Source organism: Oncorhynchus kisutch, linkage group LG11 (assembly GCF_002021735.2).
Source record: "Oncorhynchus kisutch isolate 150728-3 linkage group LG11, Okis_V2, whole genome shotgun sequence".
Lineage (NCBI taxonomy): Eukaryota > Metazoa > Chordata > Actinopteri > Salmoniformes > Salmonidae > Oncorhynchus > Oncorhynchus kisutch.
Window position 1 is genome coordinate 70,573,166 of NC_034184.2, and position 19,016 is coordinate 70,592,181.

Here is a 19,016-nt window from a genome sequence, read left to right on the forward strand (position 1 = left end):
TTTGTTTAGGGTGCATTACGGCCACAAAGGGGATGCCGCTGTGAAATTCAAGGCATTATCAAGTGCTTGTCAAATTGTGAATGAGAGACTATTGGAGTGTGTACAGCCTGTGCAAAAACACAAAGTTGAGCTCATGTCTTTCAAGCAACTTAAAAAAAAAAATCATCATTAGAGTTTAATTTTGCAAATCTAAACATATAGCCCAACGTTTGTAGAACAACTAAAGTTAGATTAATAACTCTAAATTAAGCATATAGGAGTACCTATTTCCTTGTTAACCACTCAACACAGTGCGCGTTCCCTCAAATCATTTGGAGAAAATCTTTACATTTTATTTTATTTATTCAGCTTAGTTCAATTGTTTTCTTCATACTATAAAATAATATAAAATAAGCCAATCTTATAAGCAAATCTTGTCTGCTAATTGAACTAGTGTAGCCCACAGCCATTTGGCATAGCCACATCAGGACCTAACATAAGGACAGCTCAGAGTATGCTATTCTGTTCTTCTGAAATAGACTACATTTTCTTCATATCATCCTTCTTTAGACCTGTCTAAAATAAGTAATGGATTTATTGTGTGGAAGCCAGGAGATGCTAGATGTGTTTATGTTAATTAACAGTCAATTACCGTGAGACCGAAAGTTATTTGCTTGACAATCATCGGCTGACGAAATTTCATGACCGCCACAGCCCTAGATCAGAGTCCTGGTTGCGTCCAAGGAACACAAATGGATTTCCATGGTGATGTACCCAAACCATTAGGCTTGTCACACCCTGATCTGTTTCACCTGTCTTTGTGCTTGTCTCCACCCCCCTAGAGGTGTCACCTATCTTCCCTATTATCCCCAGTGTATTTATACCTGTGTTCTCTGTCTGTTGACAGTTTGTTTTGTTCGTCAAGCCTACCAGCGTTTTCCCCTCTGCTCCTGTCTGTTTCTAGTTTTCCCAGTTTTGACCATTCTGCCCGCCCTGACCCTGAGTCTGCCTGCCGTTCTGTACCTTGTCACACCACCCTGGATTATTGAACACTGCCTGCCCTGACCCCGAGACTGCCTGCCATTCTGTACTTTTTGGACAGATCTGGATTACTGACCTCTGTTTGCCCTTGACCTGTCGTTTTGCCTGTCCCCTGTTCTAGTAATACACTTTTGTTACTTCGACCCTGTCTGCATCTGGGTCTTCTCCTGAAACGTGATACGGCTTGCATTTTGTATATTATTAAGTCACCTTATATAAAGCCCCTGTGTAAGACTACCCACAACCCACTCCCCTGTGTTTACTAGCATTATGAGGTATTACACTGAAAGGGATAGAAGGTTTCAGCCTCTATTGTAGTCCACATTATTAAAGGAGTTATGGTGCAATGGTTGTTTCTATGGATACTGTGCTCCCTGTGTAGTAAAATGAACATGTACATATAGTAATATGATACCCCATACACAAGTCAGACTGTATTCAGTAAAAACCTATCAGTGTCGGCATTCAGGAAACACCTTTAAACACAAACCTAAAAACACTAACAACTAAATGACTTCCCACCACAACTAGTCAATAGGTGTGTAAAAATGGATGCATCATTAAAGAGCGTGATCCCCTAATCAAATCTTGGTTCAAAATATGTGTCAACGTTCACAAGACCTTCAGTAATGATCTTCACGCTCTAACATGAACATGTCAAAAGCTTTTTTAGAACAACCCCCAACAACGCTGACCCTTTCAATGTACACTCAGCTACTGCTGACTGTTTCAGTGTACACTCAGTCATTTACCATGATTGTCTCGGAGACATCATGTGATTGGTCTAAGTTACCTCAGACCGTCTGAGGGAGTTGATTAGTTGCGACCAAATTTAATTCAGGTAGTCAGTCATCATCAAATTAACCAGAGTCCATTTAGTGTCTGAGACGCCTTTTCAAATCTCTGCTGACACAGGACATTCAATTTAATGCGCCATTACCCGTTCAAATGTCACTTAATTGTTTAATGTTTTATATCAAATGGCCTCCACTTGAAGCCGAAAGCCAACTGTTTGGGTAGCCCAGTGTAAATGTTTAGATTCAGGCTTGCAGTGAGAGTGAGTCAAACCCTCTACTAATGTAAGCTGTTAAAAATATACAAATGTTTAGGCTGGATTGCAACGTTATCCCCACCATCATGGCACATTATTATACACATTTGAAATTTGATAGAAACATATTAATTCAACCTGTTTGACGTGTTTCTGTCTCTGTTTTGATTTCCACATACAAAATAAACAGATTGTCAGGTCTAGTTGCCCATCTTGGTTTTTTTCTCTCCAAACATTACATTAAATAATATTCCTTAAATGTGCTTGCTTATGCTTGTATTTTCTTGGTCACATGTATCACTAGTAATACATTACTAGTGCATGTAAATTGTAAGCTGTATGCTTTTTCATGCTGCTACCTCTTGGTGCCACTCCCTTAAAAATACAATGAATTTCTTTGAAGCATGATGTAATACAGTACAACACATTCCGTTTTATTTGAGTAAAGATGTTCTGAAGCAAACATAATGGTGTCCTGTCTCCTTACCGACATTTGGCATCAGAAGTGGGATCTAAACCCACCGCTTAGCAACACAATCTCAATGGGACTCACCTGACAGTAATGTAACAATAAAGTCAAATAAACTTACCATCAGGGAAGCAGTTGTCAGGATCCATGGTCTCTTCGGCCATCTCTGAATACTCATCCTCTTCCTCCCCTGGCTTCCTCAGATCCACTGTGCTGCCCTCGGATAGGCTGATGTCATCCTTCACCTGAGGATAACAACCAATCAGAGCCATGCTAGATGAAAATAGTTATTATCAGGTGATTGATGACTGGTGTATTGCTATATTGGTGATTTATTGACAAGAGAAGGGGATCTGGTAGATATGTAGAGAGTCATTCAGTCTTTTTCTCCATTTATGAGAAACATTCAGAAGGTTATAATTCTCCCAGTAATAACTACTTCTGTTTTGGTGCATATAAAGCCTGGGCACAAAGTCTCATATAGAACCTAACCTGGTATTACCTTTGTGGCATGTACCATATTGTAATTTACAGCACATCTTAATCTTTTGCTTGGAAAGCTATCATCTGCAGCGTTAGTTTCAATCTAATCTGGCAAAATCAAATCAAGCGATATCAGCGATCTGGACTGATATTATAGCATGATAGACAGAAGAGGTGTAGTCGGCTGGATATTTAGACAGAATAAAGGCAAGCTCCTGAAACTCTTTAAATGGGTATTCAGTGTGATATTTGTTTCTCCACACATACTGTATACTGTGTAAAGCTAAAGGTTACAGTATTCACATTTTACAGTAAGCACTAAGGAAATACATTGCCAAGCTACTTGAAGACACACTTCAGTAACCCTGCTTAATAATATGCCATCCATTTGACATTGTGTGTCTGTTATGTAATAAGTGTCGGGTGTATGTAATCAGGATGATGTGACAGAATATCCTACCCAGGATATTCTGTCTGGTTTCTGGCTCTAGCTCTTCCTTCCTGTTGTTGACGCCCTGCAGGCTAACACGTGATCACACTTCGGGTCCTGTCATGGTGGGGCTCATATTGCTATGAGCTCCATATGTGCGTGTCCGTATGCACACCCACACACGCAAGCACGCACACGCACGCGCACACACACACACACACACACACACACACACACACACACACACACACACACACACACACACACACACACACACACACACACACACACACACACACACACACACACACACACACACACACACACACCACCCCTCAGGGTCACTGTCCCGACACAGACTCCCCTCTCACTACCCAGCCTCCTCAGGGGCACAGTCCCGACTCCCCTCTCACCACCCAGCCCCCTCAGGGGCACAGTCCCGACTCCCCTCTCACTACCCAGCCCCCTCAGGGGCACAGTCCCGACTCCCCTCTCACCACCCAGCCCCCTCAGGGGCACAGTCCCGACTCCCCTCTCACTACCCAGCCCCCTCAGGTGCACAGTCCCGACTCCCCTCTCACCACCCAGCCCCCTCAGGGGCACAGTCCCAACTCCACTCTCACCACCCAGCCCCCTCAGGGTCACTGTCCCGACACCGACTCCCCTCTCACCACCCAGCCCCCTCAGGGGCACAGTCCCGACACCGACTCCCCTCTCACCACCCAGCCCCCTCAGGGGCACAGTCCCGACACAGACTCCCCTCTCACCACCCAGCCCCCTCAGGGGCACAGTCTTGACACCGACTCCCCTCTCACCACCCAGCCCCCTCAGGGGCACAGTCCCGACACAACTCCCCCCTCACCACCCAGCCCCCTCAGGGGCACAGTCCCGACACCGACTCCCCTCTCACCACCCAGCCCCCTCAGGGGCACAGTCCCGACACCGACTCCCCTCTCACCACCCAGCCCCCTCAGGGTCACTGTCCCGACACCGACTCCCCTCTCACCACCCAGCCCCCTCAGGGTCACAGTCCCGACCCCGACTCCCCTCTCACCATCCAGCCCCCTCAGGGGCACAGTCCCGACTCCGACTCCCCTCTCACCACCCAGCCCCCTCAGGGTCACAGTCCCGACACCAACTCCCCTAATGTTTTGTATAGTCAGTGTATATCTATATATTTTCTATGATATACTTTTGTTACCTTGGACATGGAAAAATGCTGCATCCACTTTTGAACTAAATATTTGCACTGGGACACTGTGGACTGTTTCCAGAGTAACTATAGTGTCTGTGCTGCAGGTGAGGTGACAACACCAGAGTCAAGAAGACAGTCAGGCATAAACACAGAGTAAAGTGTGGGTAGAGGAAGTTCCAGGGTGACAAAAGTCAGCTTTGGGCATAATGAACCCTCAACGTTAAATCATTATTTAATGCATATCCTTCATGTCCATGGCCATGTGGCATTTAAAGGGTTGGTGCACCCCAAAACAGAAGTATGACTGATGTTTTCATACTTGTAAAGTGGGCTAAAGTGAAGGTCAATCCATACCTTTATTAATCTATTCACTAAAGTAATTTGGAATTTTGGAATTCTCTATGCATTCCCTCCAACCTCAAGAATGCTATCATTCAGTAACCCTGCGTAATAATATGCCATTGGAGAGCACAGCTCAGATAGAGAGGGATTACTTAACAGTACAGTAGATCCTCTCAACTGTTCATCACCAATACAGTCATACAGCCATTCTCTGCAGACAATACAGCGAGGGGGCCCTTCAACAAACAACCTTTACTCCAATTTCACTTTTACATTCTCTTGGCTTTAGAGGATCAGTATTCTATTACCACTGTCAATAACCTCACGAATGCCCAACGAGAACAACGACATCAACCTAAAACCAATACAGTCACTGTCCTGGTCAACTTCATGACGATGAAGCTTTCTTTTGCTCATCCTTCTAGATACACAGATAAACCTTTTATGTCATCTCATGTCATCTGTTGAGTTTTACTGGTTATACCATACCCATGTCCGGCTTGTAACAACACATCATCCGATGTACATTACTGCTCCGCCTGTCGAGCGCGCATCCCATGAGCCTTTGTGTTTTACAGGCCCATCGTGCTCAGCTTAGGGGGTGACAGGGGAGTTGGTATGTCTGGTATACCTGAACCAATAACACTGGTTGTACACTACGCCCATGGTCCCAATAGACAAATACACCTACATACACACACCAATCACATACCCACCCAACACTTATAGTTCTGACATACTGTTTACTATTACTATTATTATTATAATAAGTATTATTATCATAATTTGTATTATAATTTGTATTATAAATTTGTTTTTATCATTATCATTTTTATTATTATCATTATTATTGACATTATCATTGACATTATTATTTGTATTATTATCATTGTCATTATTGCCATTATTATTAGCATTATTATTATTATTATCTTATCATTTTTATTATTATCATTATTATTGTCATTGTCATTAATATCATTTGTATTATTAGCATTATCATTATTATTATTATAATGATCATTATCATTATTGTTATTATTGTTTATCGTGCTACCAGTCACTTTCTCCAAATCCCTGCCTACATGTACATCCCTGCACATTGTACATTTGCTACTGGCACTGACCCTGTACATAGCTTACATTCTTATGATATTCTAGTTCTCTCTCTTCTGTCTTATTTTTATGTTGTTTTTGTCATACTATTTTAATATTAGATACTTGCAAGTTAAAGCATTTCAGTATATTTGTGCATGTGACAAATAAACTTGAAACTTGAAACTATCACAAATACCAGGTGCATTGTCCCCCCCCCTACATAACATACCTATAAATAGCCCCTCTGGAGAGAGAATTGTGCACTAAGCAGTGTTGCACACACACACACACACACACACACACACACACACACACACACACACACACACACACACACACACACACACACACACACACACACACACACACACACACACACACACACACTCTACGAAGAAGGACTCCCTTGAAAGTATATAACTAGTCCCTCCAGGATTTTGCAGGGATTTTTTGTGATATTTCAGGACAACAATGTTATATTTTGCTGCGAATGTCCTGCGAATGTCCCGCAAAATCATCCTGTTGTCCCTCGTTTGTGTATTTTAAAGTTGGTCACCCTAGGTTAAGGATCAGGAGTTATTGGTGTAGTGGCAGACATTAAGGGATTTAGGTATTCAAGGGGTTGCAAAGATCAACACAAGAAGCTTGATGAGAAACTCCAAAAGTAATGTGTCACCATCCTTGACCTGGTGAGTCGAAGACGGAGGTGTATGTTTTATAGAACATAAACAATAAGGAGATGTCTGAAAAGTGGCTATACCTGATTCTGGTTTTAATTAGCTGTTTACCAGGATCTTGATTAGCTGATAAGCTGAATCAGGTGTGTTACAGCAGGGTTGGAGGAAAAGCCTGCATACCCATTTCTCTAAGAAGCTTGGCTTTCACCCTTATTTAGACATTACATTAGAGCCATTGATATGCTACGAGAAAAATCCCTACCAAAACAATTTCAAGCATGTTTTCCGTCAATAAATGATAAATCATGTATCCCATTTCCTCATCAGTCTCAGAGCCTCTGGGATCTGAGATGTACCCGGTTGTTGCCGTGGCAGCGTTGTCGTGGTTGCGCTGTGCGGCGCTCGGACACAGCTGTGTGCCGTTACACAACCGTTGGTCCCTGGAGAACCCGAGCCTCTGAGCCTTCCCACCAGCTGCCTGGTGTCTCCCACCGATCAATTCCTGCTCTTCTCCAAATCCCACAACTTCACTTTGCGGCCCGAGATGTTCTTATTCATACTAGTAAGACACTTAGAATGCAAGCATCGCAATACATACAGTACAGTAGCTTCATGCTATAATATTACTTTCAGAAAGTTCTGAATGACTCAACTGTGAATTTACAATAACATGCAAATCCCATAATTTACTTGTAAGGACAATTTCCAAATTGTCTTTCAAATTAGTTCCTGTATCATAACAATCACATGTTGTGGAGTATGCTGAGGTATACCCTCTAGGAGAAGGGAACTATAAACACACCGGCAGGATGTGTAGCTCTGTAACATGAGCATGGTCTCTCTATGTTAAGCTCCACGCTCATCTGAGCAAGATTAGCCTTGCACAATAACCCTGTTAGTGGGATAATCAACATAAGCCTCCCGCTAAAACAATATCAAGTCATTAGCGAAGGAGTTGACTTTACAGTTAGAAAGCTATGCTTATGATGTACAAGGGCTCAATGGCACAATGGTGTGAGGAATGGTCAACAGCAGCTAGGGTTCCAGGCTCCACAAACACACATACATGCACACACACCCTTCCCTCCGAAGTGTACATAGTGGTCCGGGCCTTGGCCCCTGTAGTGATGAATCAGACAGAGAGACCGTTGACTGAAGAAGAGGTAAGGTGGGCGTCAGAGGTGAAACAATCCCATCTAAATGTCCCCAGTCTTTCAGCTGGCTGTGGCATTACAGCTCATATGGGAGATTTGTCCCGGGTGCGAGCTAACGTAGGGCGCTGCTTTTTTCTATCACACCCTCCCAGCCATACTTTGACGTTGAGGTGTTGTGAAAGGGACGAGCCCGTGTCTGCCTCGGCTGCATAGTCTCTTCATAGTAAAAACAAGAGCGGAGACGCTGTTTGCCTGCTGCTAACCTATTGTAACAATTAATTGTCCTCCACCATGAAATCGAGAAGGCAACTGTGGATCGGTCTCCATCCGTTCGTCTGTTTATCTGTTCATCTGTTCGTCTGTTCATTTGTTTGTATGTTAGTCACACGCAATTATCTCAGACAGAACTCGCCTGATTTTGACAAAACTTGGGTGAATGATGCATCTTGCCATAGAGATCCAGCATTTATAAAACGACACGGCGGAAGCTATAGTAAATACAGTAACTGACATTTGTGAGTCAAACCAGAGAGGATGAGGTGAAGTGAGAGGGATAACTGGGCCCAAAATCTATCTTCTCCAGCAAGTGGCGTTTTGTTGTTGTTGTGTGTTTGTATGGAGGTCAATGAGAGAGTTGAATTTGTTTAAGAAAACATTGAATGGCTTATTTGTAACATGTGGCTTATTTGATCAAATATCATTTTTGTAATACTTAAGTTGTTACTAGTATACTGATGCTATGTTATGCTGGCCCAGTTGAACGTTATGTCATCAGGCGAAAGCGCGGACGGAAGCGCGCCCGTCTCAAATGTAACATTCATCTGCACAACTCGGGCATGTTTTCAACAAGGCAGAATGGTACATCGTCCAAAAACAGGCTCTAACCAATAGTGCAAAAAAGGTATTTCGTGAACATTAGGTAGGTAAAGAAATAAAACAACAGTAAAAAGACAGGCTATATACAGTAGCGAGGCTATAAAAGTAGCGAGGCTACATACAGACACCAGTTAGTCAGGCTGATTGAGGTAGTATGTACATGTAGATATGGTTAAAGTGACTATGCATATATGATGAACAGAGAGTAGCAGTAGCGTAAAAGAGGGGTTGGCGGGTGGTGGGTGGGACACAATGCATATAGCCCGGTTAGCCAATGTGCGGGAGCACTGGTTGGTCGGCCCAACTGAGGTAGTATGTACATGAATGTATAGTTAAAGTGACTATGCATATATGATAAACAGAGAGTAGCAGCAGCGTAAAAAGAGGGGTTGGGGGGGGCACATAATGCAAATAGTCCAGGTAGCCATTTAATTACCTGTTCGGGAGTCTTATGGCTTGGGGGTAAAAACTGTTGAGAAGCCTTTTTGTCCTAGACTTGGCACTCCGGTACCGCTTGCCATGCGATAGTAGAGAGAACAATCTATGACTGGGGTGGCTGGGGTCTTTGACAATTTTTTGGGCCTTCCCCTGACTCTGCCTGGTGTAGAGGTCCTGGATGGCAGGCAGCTTAGCCCCAGTGATGTACTGGACCGTACACACTACCCTCTGTAAGTGCCTTGCGGTCCGAGGCCGAGCAATTGCCGTACCAGGCAGTGATGCACCCAGTCAGGATCCTCTCGATGTTGCAGCTGTAGAACCTTTTGGGGATCTCAGGATCCATGCCAAATCTTTTTAGTTTCCCGAGGGGGAATAGGCTTTGTTGTGCCCTCTCCCGACTGTCTACATTAAGCCGGTGCATAACACTTCTACATGGGTGCCCGGGCAAAATGAATGGAACCCCCTCAGTCTGAGTACCAGTCTCTTTAACTAACATTCCATTCCTTGCCACTAGATCCTGGTCATTGCCAAAGAGACTGGCATTTCGGCAATCTCAACTTTAAATATGCACTGGATTTAGGGTAAGAGTTCCTTATTGGTTGTTGGAAATAACATTTTCCATGACAACATGTGCAGACTCGAAAATATAATTTGAATTCATAAGAAAGTCAAAAACAAACATTAACTCTTAGCTAGACAAGTGGCGGCATGTAGCCTGTGGTGACAGGTACGGTAGCCTAACGGTTAGCGTTGGACACAACCCTTGCTCCAGGGGATCTGTACTACTTTGGCTGACCCTGTAAAACTACTACATTCACTCCGCCTATCCAGCGTATGTGACAATAAAACATGTTTTTGCATTTTGAGGCTTGAAATCAAAACAAAGACATTTTGTGGTTGGAATTGAAGTATGTATTTACTTTGAGAATGTATATCTGAGCGAGCAATTTTATTTTATTCTTTATCTAACTAGGCAAGTCAGTTAAGAACAAATTCTTATTTACAATGACGGCCGAATGGGGCAAAACGACAGGTTTCAGGAATTTGAACTAACAACATTTTGGTAACTGGCCCAATGTTCTAACCACTAGGCTACCTGCCACCCCAGATGGAAAGTTTCATCTGGACAGACAAAAAAAAAGGTTGTTTAGCAAGAGGATACCAACAGTGTTCTGTGGAGATAAAAAAGCTAGTTCCAATTGGATGATAGCAATGAGGGTCATCGAATCAGGATAAAATCCTCTGTTCTCCTCAAGCTCATTAATGATAGAATGTTCATGTTTGAAGATGGCAGAAAGGCCAGTCTCTTTGGCACATTATATGGAGTACAGGGGGGTTATTAGCTAAGGAGACTGGTTCAGGCTAACTGCCTTCCATTTTCTCATTTTGTATTTGTATTATTATTTATTTTTTACCCTGTTTTCTCCCCAAATGTATGGTATCCAATTGGTAGTTACAGTCTTGTCTCATCGCTGCAACTCCGAAACACAACCCAACCAAGCCACACTGCTTCTTGACACAATGCCCACTTAACCCGGACGCACCAATGTGTTGGAGGAAACACCGTGCACTTGGCGAACCGTGTCAGCGTGGACTGCGCCTGGCCCGCTACAGGAGTCACTAGTGCGAGATGGAACAAGGACATCCCTGCCGGCCAAACCCTCCCCTAACCCGGACGACGCTGGGCCAGTTGTGCGGCTGGCTGCAACAGAGCCTGGACTCGAACCCAGAATCTCTAATGGCACAGCTAGCACTGCTAGCATTGTCAGAGTGGCCACTTGAGTATCTGGTCAATACAATGGATAATCTGTGGTCACACACGATAACTGAAATTGGCCCAATCATTTGTGTGGGACAACATGTTAACTGTTGCCTGGTTTCCAATGTTTTGAATTGTTCTAATTATCTTTTAGGTGCTAACTAATGTTTCAGGGCCATGTTCTCTCGCTGCCCATTTCCTAATAAAGGATAGCGACAGGTATGCATCTGAGGACACGGTTAGCTGGATAGATGCAGATGACTGCTCTGTACGGGAGACTGGCTAGGGAACCCTGCGTGTACTTCCTGATTATCTACACAGTGAGCTACAGCAAACCTGATACAGCCTCCATGGGTGACATGCATATAACAGGTTCTCTTAAAAGAAAGCAAGAGAGAGAGGGGGGGGGGAGAGACAGAGAGAGAGAGAGGAAGAGAGCAAGAGAGCGAGAGCGCGAGAGAGAGGGGGGGGAGAGAGGGAGAGAGAGAGACAGAGAGAGAGAGAGGAAGAGAGCAAGAGAGCGAGAGCAAGAGAGAGAGAGAGAGGGGGGGAGGAGTCAGGGACAGGTGTAGGGATAAAGATAAAACAGAGTGAGTGGGTAGACAGGCAGGTGTACAGAGATGGAGTGAGTGAAGGGATAAAAGAGAGAAAGAGAGAACAAGGGACGGTGAGAGGACAGGTGCATAGTAAGATTAAAGCGGGTGGGCAAGACGTGACCGCTCTCTTAAAACTAATTGGAGCACAGGTGTGCAAAGAGACAAACTGACACAGATAAGTCAGCTCTGTTTAGAGGGACGGAGGGAGAGATAGACAAATGGAGGCAGAGAGAACGGAAGAGAAAACAGACGTAAACATCTCTCTCTCTCTCTCTCTCTCTCTCTCGTTAACAAACTATAGTTTTGGCAAGTCGGTTAGGACATCTAATTTGTGCATGACACAAGTAATTTTTCCAACAATTCTTTACAGACAGATTATTTCACTTATCATTCAGTGTTTCACAATTCCAGTGGGTCAGAAGTTCACATACACTAGGTTGACTGTGCCAATTGTTTTTGGACAATTTGAGCCTGAACCCACAAATGCTGATGCTCCAGATACTCAACTAGTCTAAAGAAGGCCAGTTGTATTGCTTCTTTAAATCAGCACAACAGTTATCATAATTGCAAAATGGTTTTCCAATGATCAAATAGCCTTTTAAAATGATTAACTTGGATTAGCTAACACAACGTGCCATTGGAACACAGGAGTGATGGTTGCTGATAATGGGCCTCTGTACGCCTATGTAGATATTCCATTAAAGATCAGCCGTTTCCAGCTACAATAGTCATTTACAACATTAACAATGTCTACACTGTATTTCTGATCAATTTAATGTTATTTTATTAGACAAAGAATGGCTTTTCTTTCAAAAACAAGGACATTTCTAAGTGACCACATACGTTTGAACGGTAGTGTATATATATTAACAACCTGTTCCATACATGTTGAGAATGCTGTATCATGTTTCCTAAAACATTTGCAAAATGTTCCATAAACATTTGCAAACCAAGTAGTATACGCTAGTGGTGTGCCAAGCCCGCTCTCCTTCTCTCAGCTCACAACCTTTTCAACTTTAACTAAGTTTTATATTTATTCCCGAAGCCTGGCTCATTTCACGTCTCCTTATCAACATAAATTCATCTTTGAAACTAACCCTAACCCCCAGACAACAAGGTAATGGGCCACAATCTAGCTCAGTTCAATTCAACCCATTTTAATGGATGCAGACAAAGAGACAGTTAGGTGAAAGACAAATGCAGGCAACAAAATGCACTTTCCCTCAAGGATCTTATTCCATATTCCTGATTGGGCGGCAATATTGGGCGGCAATATACTGGGCCATTGTTACCAAATGGAAGAAGTACACAACTACAGAAATACTAGTATAAATCTTTACAAGGTGCAAAATTGGACAGGGCATCCATTTTGGGAAGTGTCCGCTCAGGGCCAAATTGCTCTGGAGGAAGTGAGAAAACAAAACATGGCATGAAAATAGCCATTGTGCGTGGGCTTGGAGCGGCTCACTTCAGATGGAGGGAGAGGGATGGAATGAGAGAGAGAGGAGGGTGGAGCGTGGAGAGTAGAGGGTGAGAGAAAAAGAGAGAGGGAGATAAGGGCTCTCTTTCCTGTCTGCTCAACAGTCAGTTATTGGACGGCTAAGCAACCTCTCAGGCCAGAGAGAGAAAGAGAGAGAGAGAAAGAGAGAAAAAGATGACGGGGGAGAGAGAGAGGAGAGAAAAGAGAGGGTGGACCAGAAGACTAGAAAAACTCATACATACATCTGACCCACATTTAGTAGACACAATAAACATGACAGTTCTAACATGAGGGAGACAAGCACACATGGCAATGCCTACAGTAAGACAAGACCAACTCTGTCATTTTTCCGTACCTAGCAGCAGTCTGCCGTCTGAAGTCAATCACTAATTAAAGTAGAAAATATTAGCCTCTATGATGTAACGACTCCATTTTCCTACTCCCTTCCTATAGGCAGAAACTCAAACACGAGGTACCCGTGCTAAGGACTATTCGCTGGTCTGACCAATCGGAATCCACGCTTCAAGATTGTTTTGATTACACGGACTGGGATATGTTTCGGGTAGCCTCTGAAAATAACATTGACGAATACACTGATCCGGTGACTGAGTTTACCAGGAATTGTATAGGAGATACCCACTGTAACTATTAAAACCTACCCTAACCAGAAACCATGGATAGATGCCAGCATTCGCGCAAAACTGAAAGCACAAACCATCGCATTTAATCAAGGCAAGGTGACTGGGAATATGGCAGAATACAAACAGTGGAGTTATTCCCTCTGTCGCAGACACCGACGTCTTGCTTCCGAACAAGCAAAACACCTTCTTCGCCCCACTTTGAGGATAACACATTGCCACCGACGCGGGGCCGCTAACAAGGACTGTGGGCTCTCCTTCTCCGTGGCCGACGTGAGTAAGACATTTAAGCGTGTTAACCCTCGCAAGGCTGCCGGCCCAGACGGTATCCCTAGCCGCGTCCTTGAAAGCATGCACAGACCAGTTGGCTGGAGTGTTTACGGACATATTCAATCTTTCCCTATCCCAGTCTGCTCTCCCCACATGCTTCAAAATGTCCACTATTGTTCCTGTACCCAAAAAGCAAAAGTAACTGAACTAAATGACTATCGGCTCAGCATTCAACAACATAGTACCCTCCAAGCTCATCATTAAGCTCGAGACCCTGGGCCTGAACCCCGCCCTGTGCAACTGGGTCCTGTACTTCCTGACTGGCCACCCCCAGGTGGTGAAGGTAGGAAACAACACCTCCACTTCACTGATCCTCAACACTGGAGCCCCACAAGGATGCGTGCTCAGCCCCCTCCTGTACTCCCTGTTCACCCATGACTGCTTGGCCATGCACGCCTACAACTCAATCATCAAGTTTGCAGACGACACAACAGTAGTAGGCCTGATTACCAACAATGATGAGACAGCCTACAGGGAGGAGGTGAGGGCCCTGGGAGTGTGGTGCCAGGAAAGTAACCTCTCACCCAACATCAACAAAACAAAGGAGCTGATTGTGGACTTCAAGAAACAGCAGAGGGAGCACCCCCCTATCCACATTGACGGGACCGCAGTGGGGAAGGTGGAGCTTCATGTTCCTCGGCATACACATCACTGACAGACTGAAATGGTCCACCTACATAGACTGTGGTGAAGAAGGCAAAAATTGTCTTGACACCTAAAACCCTCACAAACTTTTACAGATGCACAATTGAAAGCATCCTGTCGGGCTGTTTCACCACCTGTACGGCAACTGCACCGCCCACAACCGCAGGGCTCTCCAGAGGGTGGTGCGGTCCGCCCAACGCATCACTGGGGGCAAACTACCTGCCCTCCAGGGCACCGACAGCACCCGATATCACAGGAAGGCCAAAAAGATCATCAAGGACAACAACCACCCGAGCCACTGCCTGTTCACCCCACTTTCATCCAGAAGGTGTGGTCAGTACAGGTGCATCAAAGCTGGGACCAAGAAACTGAAAAACATCTTCTATCTCAAGGCCATCAGACTGTTAAATAGCCATCATTAGCCCATTAGAGGCTGCTGCCCTATATATATAGTCTTGAAATCACTGGCCACATTAATAATGGAACATTAGTCACTTTAATAATGTTTACATGTTTTGCATTACTCATCTCATATGTATATACTGTATTATATCCTATTCTACTGTATCTTAGTCTTTGCAGCTCTGACATTGCTCGTCCAAATATTTTTTATTCCATTCCGTTACTTTAGATTTGTGTGTATTGTGTCTATTGTTGTGTAATTGTTAGATATTACATGTTAGATACTACTGCACTGTTGGAGCTAGAAACACAAGCATTTCAATACACCTGCAATATCATCTGCTGAACACGTGTATGTGACTAATAAAATTTGATTTGATTTGATTTCATGTTTGGAGATAACAATATCTGATATAGTACAGTGGCCCATTAATGGCTTGTATCACAAAAATGTGAGTGATATCGATATAGACTTCCATATCGGTACCCTTCACTTCCACCAACCCAAACTCCCATCCTACCTGCTTGCTCTCCTCCTCCTCCACCTCCTCCTCTGAGCTCTCGCTCTCCCCCTCTTCCTCCTCATCCTCGTCCTCAGGGAACTCCACGTCCGACTCGCCAGGAGCGATGGGCACGCTGATGGTCAGGTTGGGGTTGGTCATGTAGCTGTCGTCCACCTCCGGGACCATAATCTTCTCCCCGTGGCGTCCAATCCCTCCCGCCACCGCCACCACTGTCCCGTTGCCCACCTCCCCAAGCGGAGCACTGTGGCTCAGCCTCTTGAGCTTCAGCATGGCCTCGGCTTCTTTGCTCTTCTGCCGCCGCCGCTTGAAGTTGCCATTGAAGAAGTCGCAGATCTGCAACGAAGTAATGAACTGCGTTTAGAAGATTAACTTATTTTTTTTGCATGTTATTTTTGGGGGTTTTGTGATTAGTTTGTTTGTTTGGTTGATATTGGTTGTTTCATTTTTACTCGTAGCCCATACTACATTTCATGCTGTATCTTATTTTGAATCTATGCTAAATAGTAAAAAAAAAGTAGAGAATGAAAATGTAATTAAACAATGAATAGCTGTTTAAAATCAAGTGCCCAACCTGGCTTCGGAGCCAGCCCATGCCGCTTTTGATGCGGCCAATGGCAATCTGTAGGTTGTTCATCTCGCCATCATCGTCGGGTGCCGAGAGGTTGTCCGAGCTGAATGAGCTAAGCAGCAAGGCTAGGAAAAGGTTGAGCACCTGGGAGGAAGAGAGAGGGAGAGGTGTGTTAATAAAGCCTGGGAGGAGAGAGAGGGAGAGGTGTGTTAATAAAGCCTGGGAGGAGAGAGAAGGAGAGGTGTGTTAATAAAGCCTGGGAGGAGAGAGAAGGAGAGGAGTTTTAATAAAGCCTGGGAGGAGAGAGAAGGAGAGGAGTTTTAATAAAGCCTGGGAGGAGAGAGAAGGAGAGGAGTTTTAATAAAGCCTGGGAGGAGAGAGAGGGAGAGGTGTGTTAATAAAGCCTGGGAGGAGAGAGAGGGAGAGGTGTGTTAATAAAGCCTGGGAGGAAGAGAGAGGAAGAGGTGTGTTAATAAAGCCTGGGAGGAGAGAGAGGGAGAGGTGTGTTAATAAAGCCTGGGAGGAAGAGAGAGGGAGAGGTGTGTTAATAAAGCCTGGGAGGAAGAGAGAGGGAGAGGTGTGTTAATAAAGCCTGGGAGGAGAGAGAGGGAGAGGTGTGTTAATAAAGCCTGGGAGGAAGAGAGAGGGAGAGGTGTGTTAATAAAGCCTGGGAGGAGAGAGAGGGAGAGGAGTTTTAATAAAGCCTGGGAGGAGAGAGAAGGAGAGGAGTTTTAATAAAGCCTGGGAGGAGAGAGAAGGAGAGGAGTTTTAATAAAGCCTGGGAGGAGAGAGAGGGAGAGGAGTTTTAATAAAGCCTGGGAGGAGAGAGAAGGAGAGGAGTTTTAATAAAGCCTGGGAGGAGAGAGAAGGAGAGGAGTTTTAATAAAGCCTGGGAGGAGAGAGAAGGAGAGGAGTTTTAATAAAGCCTGGGAGGAGAGAGAGGGAGAGGAGTTTTAATAAAGCCTGGGAGGAGAGAGAAGGAGAGGAGTTTTAATAAAGCCTGGGAGGAGAGAGAAGGAGAGGAGTTTTAATAAAGCCTGGGAGGAGAGAGAAGGAGAGGAGTTTTAATAAAGCCTGGGAGGAGAGAGAAGGAGAGGAGTTTTAATAAAGCCTGGGAGGAGAGAGAGGGAGAGGAGTTTTAATAAAGCCTGGGAGGAGAGAGAGGGAGAGGAGTTTTAATAAAGCCTGGGAGGAGAGAGAAGGAGAGGAGTTTTAATAAAGCCTGGGAGGAGAGAGGGAGAGGAGTTTTAATAAAGCCTGGGAAGAGAGAGAAGGAGAGGAGTTTTAATAAAGCCTGGGAGGAGAGAGAAGGAGAGGAGTTTTAATAAAGCCTGGGAGGAGAGAGAAGGAGAGGAGTTTTAATAAAGCCTGGGAGGAGAGAGAGGGAGAGGAGTTTTAATAAAGCCTGGGAGGAGAGAGAAGGAGAGGAGTTTTAATAAAGCCTGGGAGGAGAGAGAAGGAGAGGAGTTTTAATAAAGCCTGGGAGGAGAGAGAAGGAGAGGAGTTTTAATAAAGCTTTATTGGACAATTAAGATGTTATTACTTTCACATTGATTAAAAAGTTAGTGACAAACAACATCTTACAGTGACCAGACTGCTAGATCAAATAGCTATAAAAACCTAGCCGGCAGGTCTGGTCCCTGTAAGCGGCAGAGTGTGGACGGAGAAGGGCCCTGATGTGTAACACTAGGAATGTAAACAGCAGGTGTGATTTGGGCCTGGTTTTAAATGTCAGCCTCCAACGGGAACAGAAGCTCTCCATGTCCATGTTAAACAAGAGAACCTGCTCCTCTGGGCTGTAGGTCTGTGTGTGTTTAGTGTGTGTGTTTAGTGTGTGTGTGTGGGGGGGTGGGGTGTATCTGTCCGCGTGCCTCCATGCTTGCGTGCCTGCCTGCCTGAATTTGCACATGGCAACCATAGCCCCTTAGACACAGGGCCACTTTTCCTCGGTTTTGTAAATGTCAACCGTGCATGCAGTTTCATGATGGAATTTCATTACCATCGTGTAATGATTGCAAACATAATTTTGTAGTCAAATTTAGATTTTTTTCCCACATCCTAACACGAGCTTCATAAATGAAACACTCTGATTTAATAGGGCCTATAATAACGAAACATCCTAGACCAAAAATGCATGTTTTGGGTTTACCTGAGACGCTTCTCTCTGTGTTTCTCCAAAGGCTTATTAATGTTGTACCAACGCATCAATCAAATCAATCCAAATCAACGAATTGTCATGTCATTCATCTGTTTCTTGGTAACCATCCATGTAGTATATCTTTGCAGCCAGCGTCAATCAAAATTGACAATGTTCTATGGTTCTGAGATTTCACACTACTTCTGGCAAAGGGAAAAAAAAAACATGTTATGTGGGAGTGTCTAGCGTGTCCCCATATTACCCAGGGGAACAAACCATACGTGTATGTGTGTATGTGTGCATGCGTGCATGTATGTGTGTGCATGTGTGTGTTTGAGGATGGAAGTTGGAGGCGACACAGCCCTGGACACCCTGTGCTGGTCTAGCCACACTTGGTGCCCGGCTGCGACAGGTGTAATTAGGTGTCTGGCTTTTCTATTTTCTGCCCCACTACACTTGTCCTACAAACACACCACCACCCCCATCCCATGCTGCCATCTCAGAGAGTGATAGAGCAAAACACCATAGGGTCCGCTGAATAACCATCTTCATTCAATTGTTTGAGATCAAAAGAGGTGTCTGAGGGTGTAGGCAGATTTTTGGGACTGGGCTTTACTTACTAACCTTTGCCTGCTTGCCATAGCTGTTTAAAATCACATGATGTCATCAGTGGCTCCTTCTATTGTTATTTTGAAACAATAAAA

General features: G+C 44.4%; 1 protein-coding gene across 2 annotated transcripts in view; it reads right to left on the reverse strand.

Moving 5' to 3' along the window:
• Positions 1-19,016, reverse strand: part of LOC109899313 (sodium channel protein type 4 subunit alpha B) — a 151,217-nt gene that overhangs the window by 32,250 nt on the left and 99,951 nt on the right. For both annotated transcript variants that reach the window (XM_031836227.1, XM_020494429.2), the window contains exons 14-16: positions 16,179-16,319; positions 15,605-15,940; positions 2,662-2,785 (exon numbers count right to left, since the gene is read on the reverse strand). In XM_031836227.1, the coding sequence (XP_031692087.1) occupies positions 2,662-2,785; positions 15,605-15,940; positions 16,179-16,319 (601 nt within the window). The remainder of the gene's footprint in view (positions 1-2,661; positions 2,786-15,604; positions 15,941-16,178; positions 16,320-19,016) is intronic.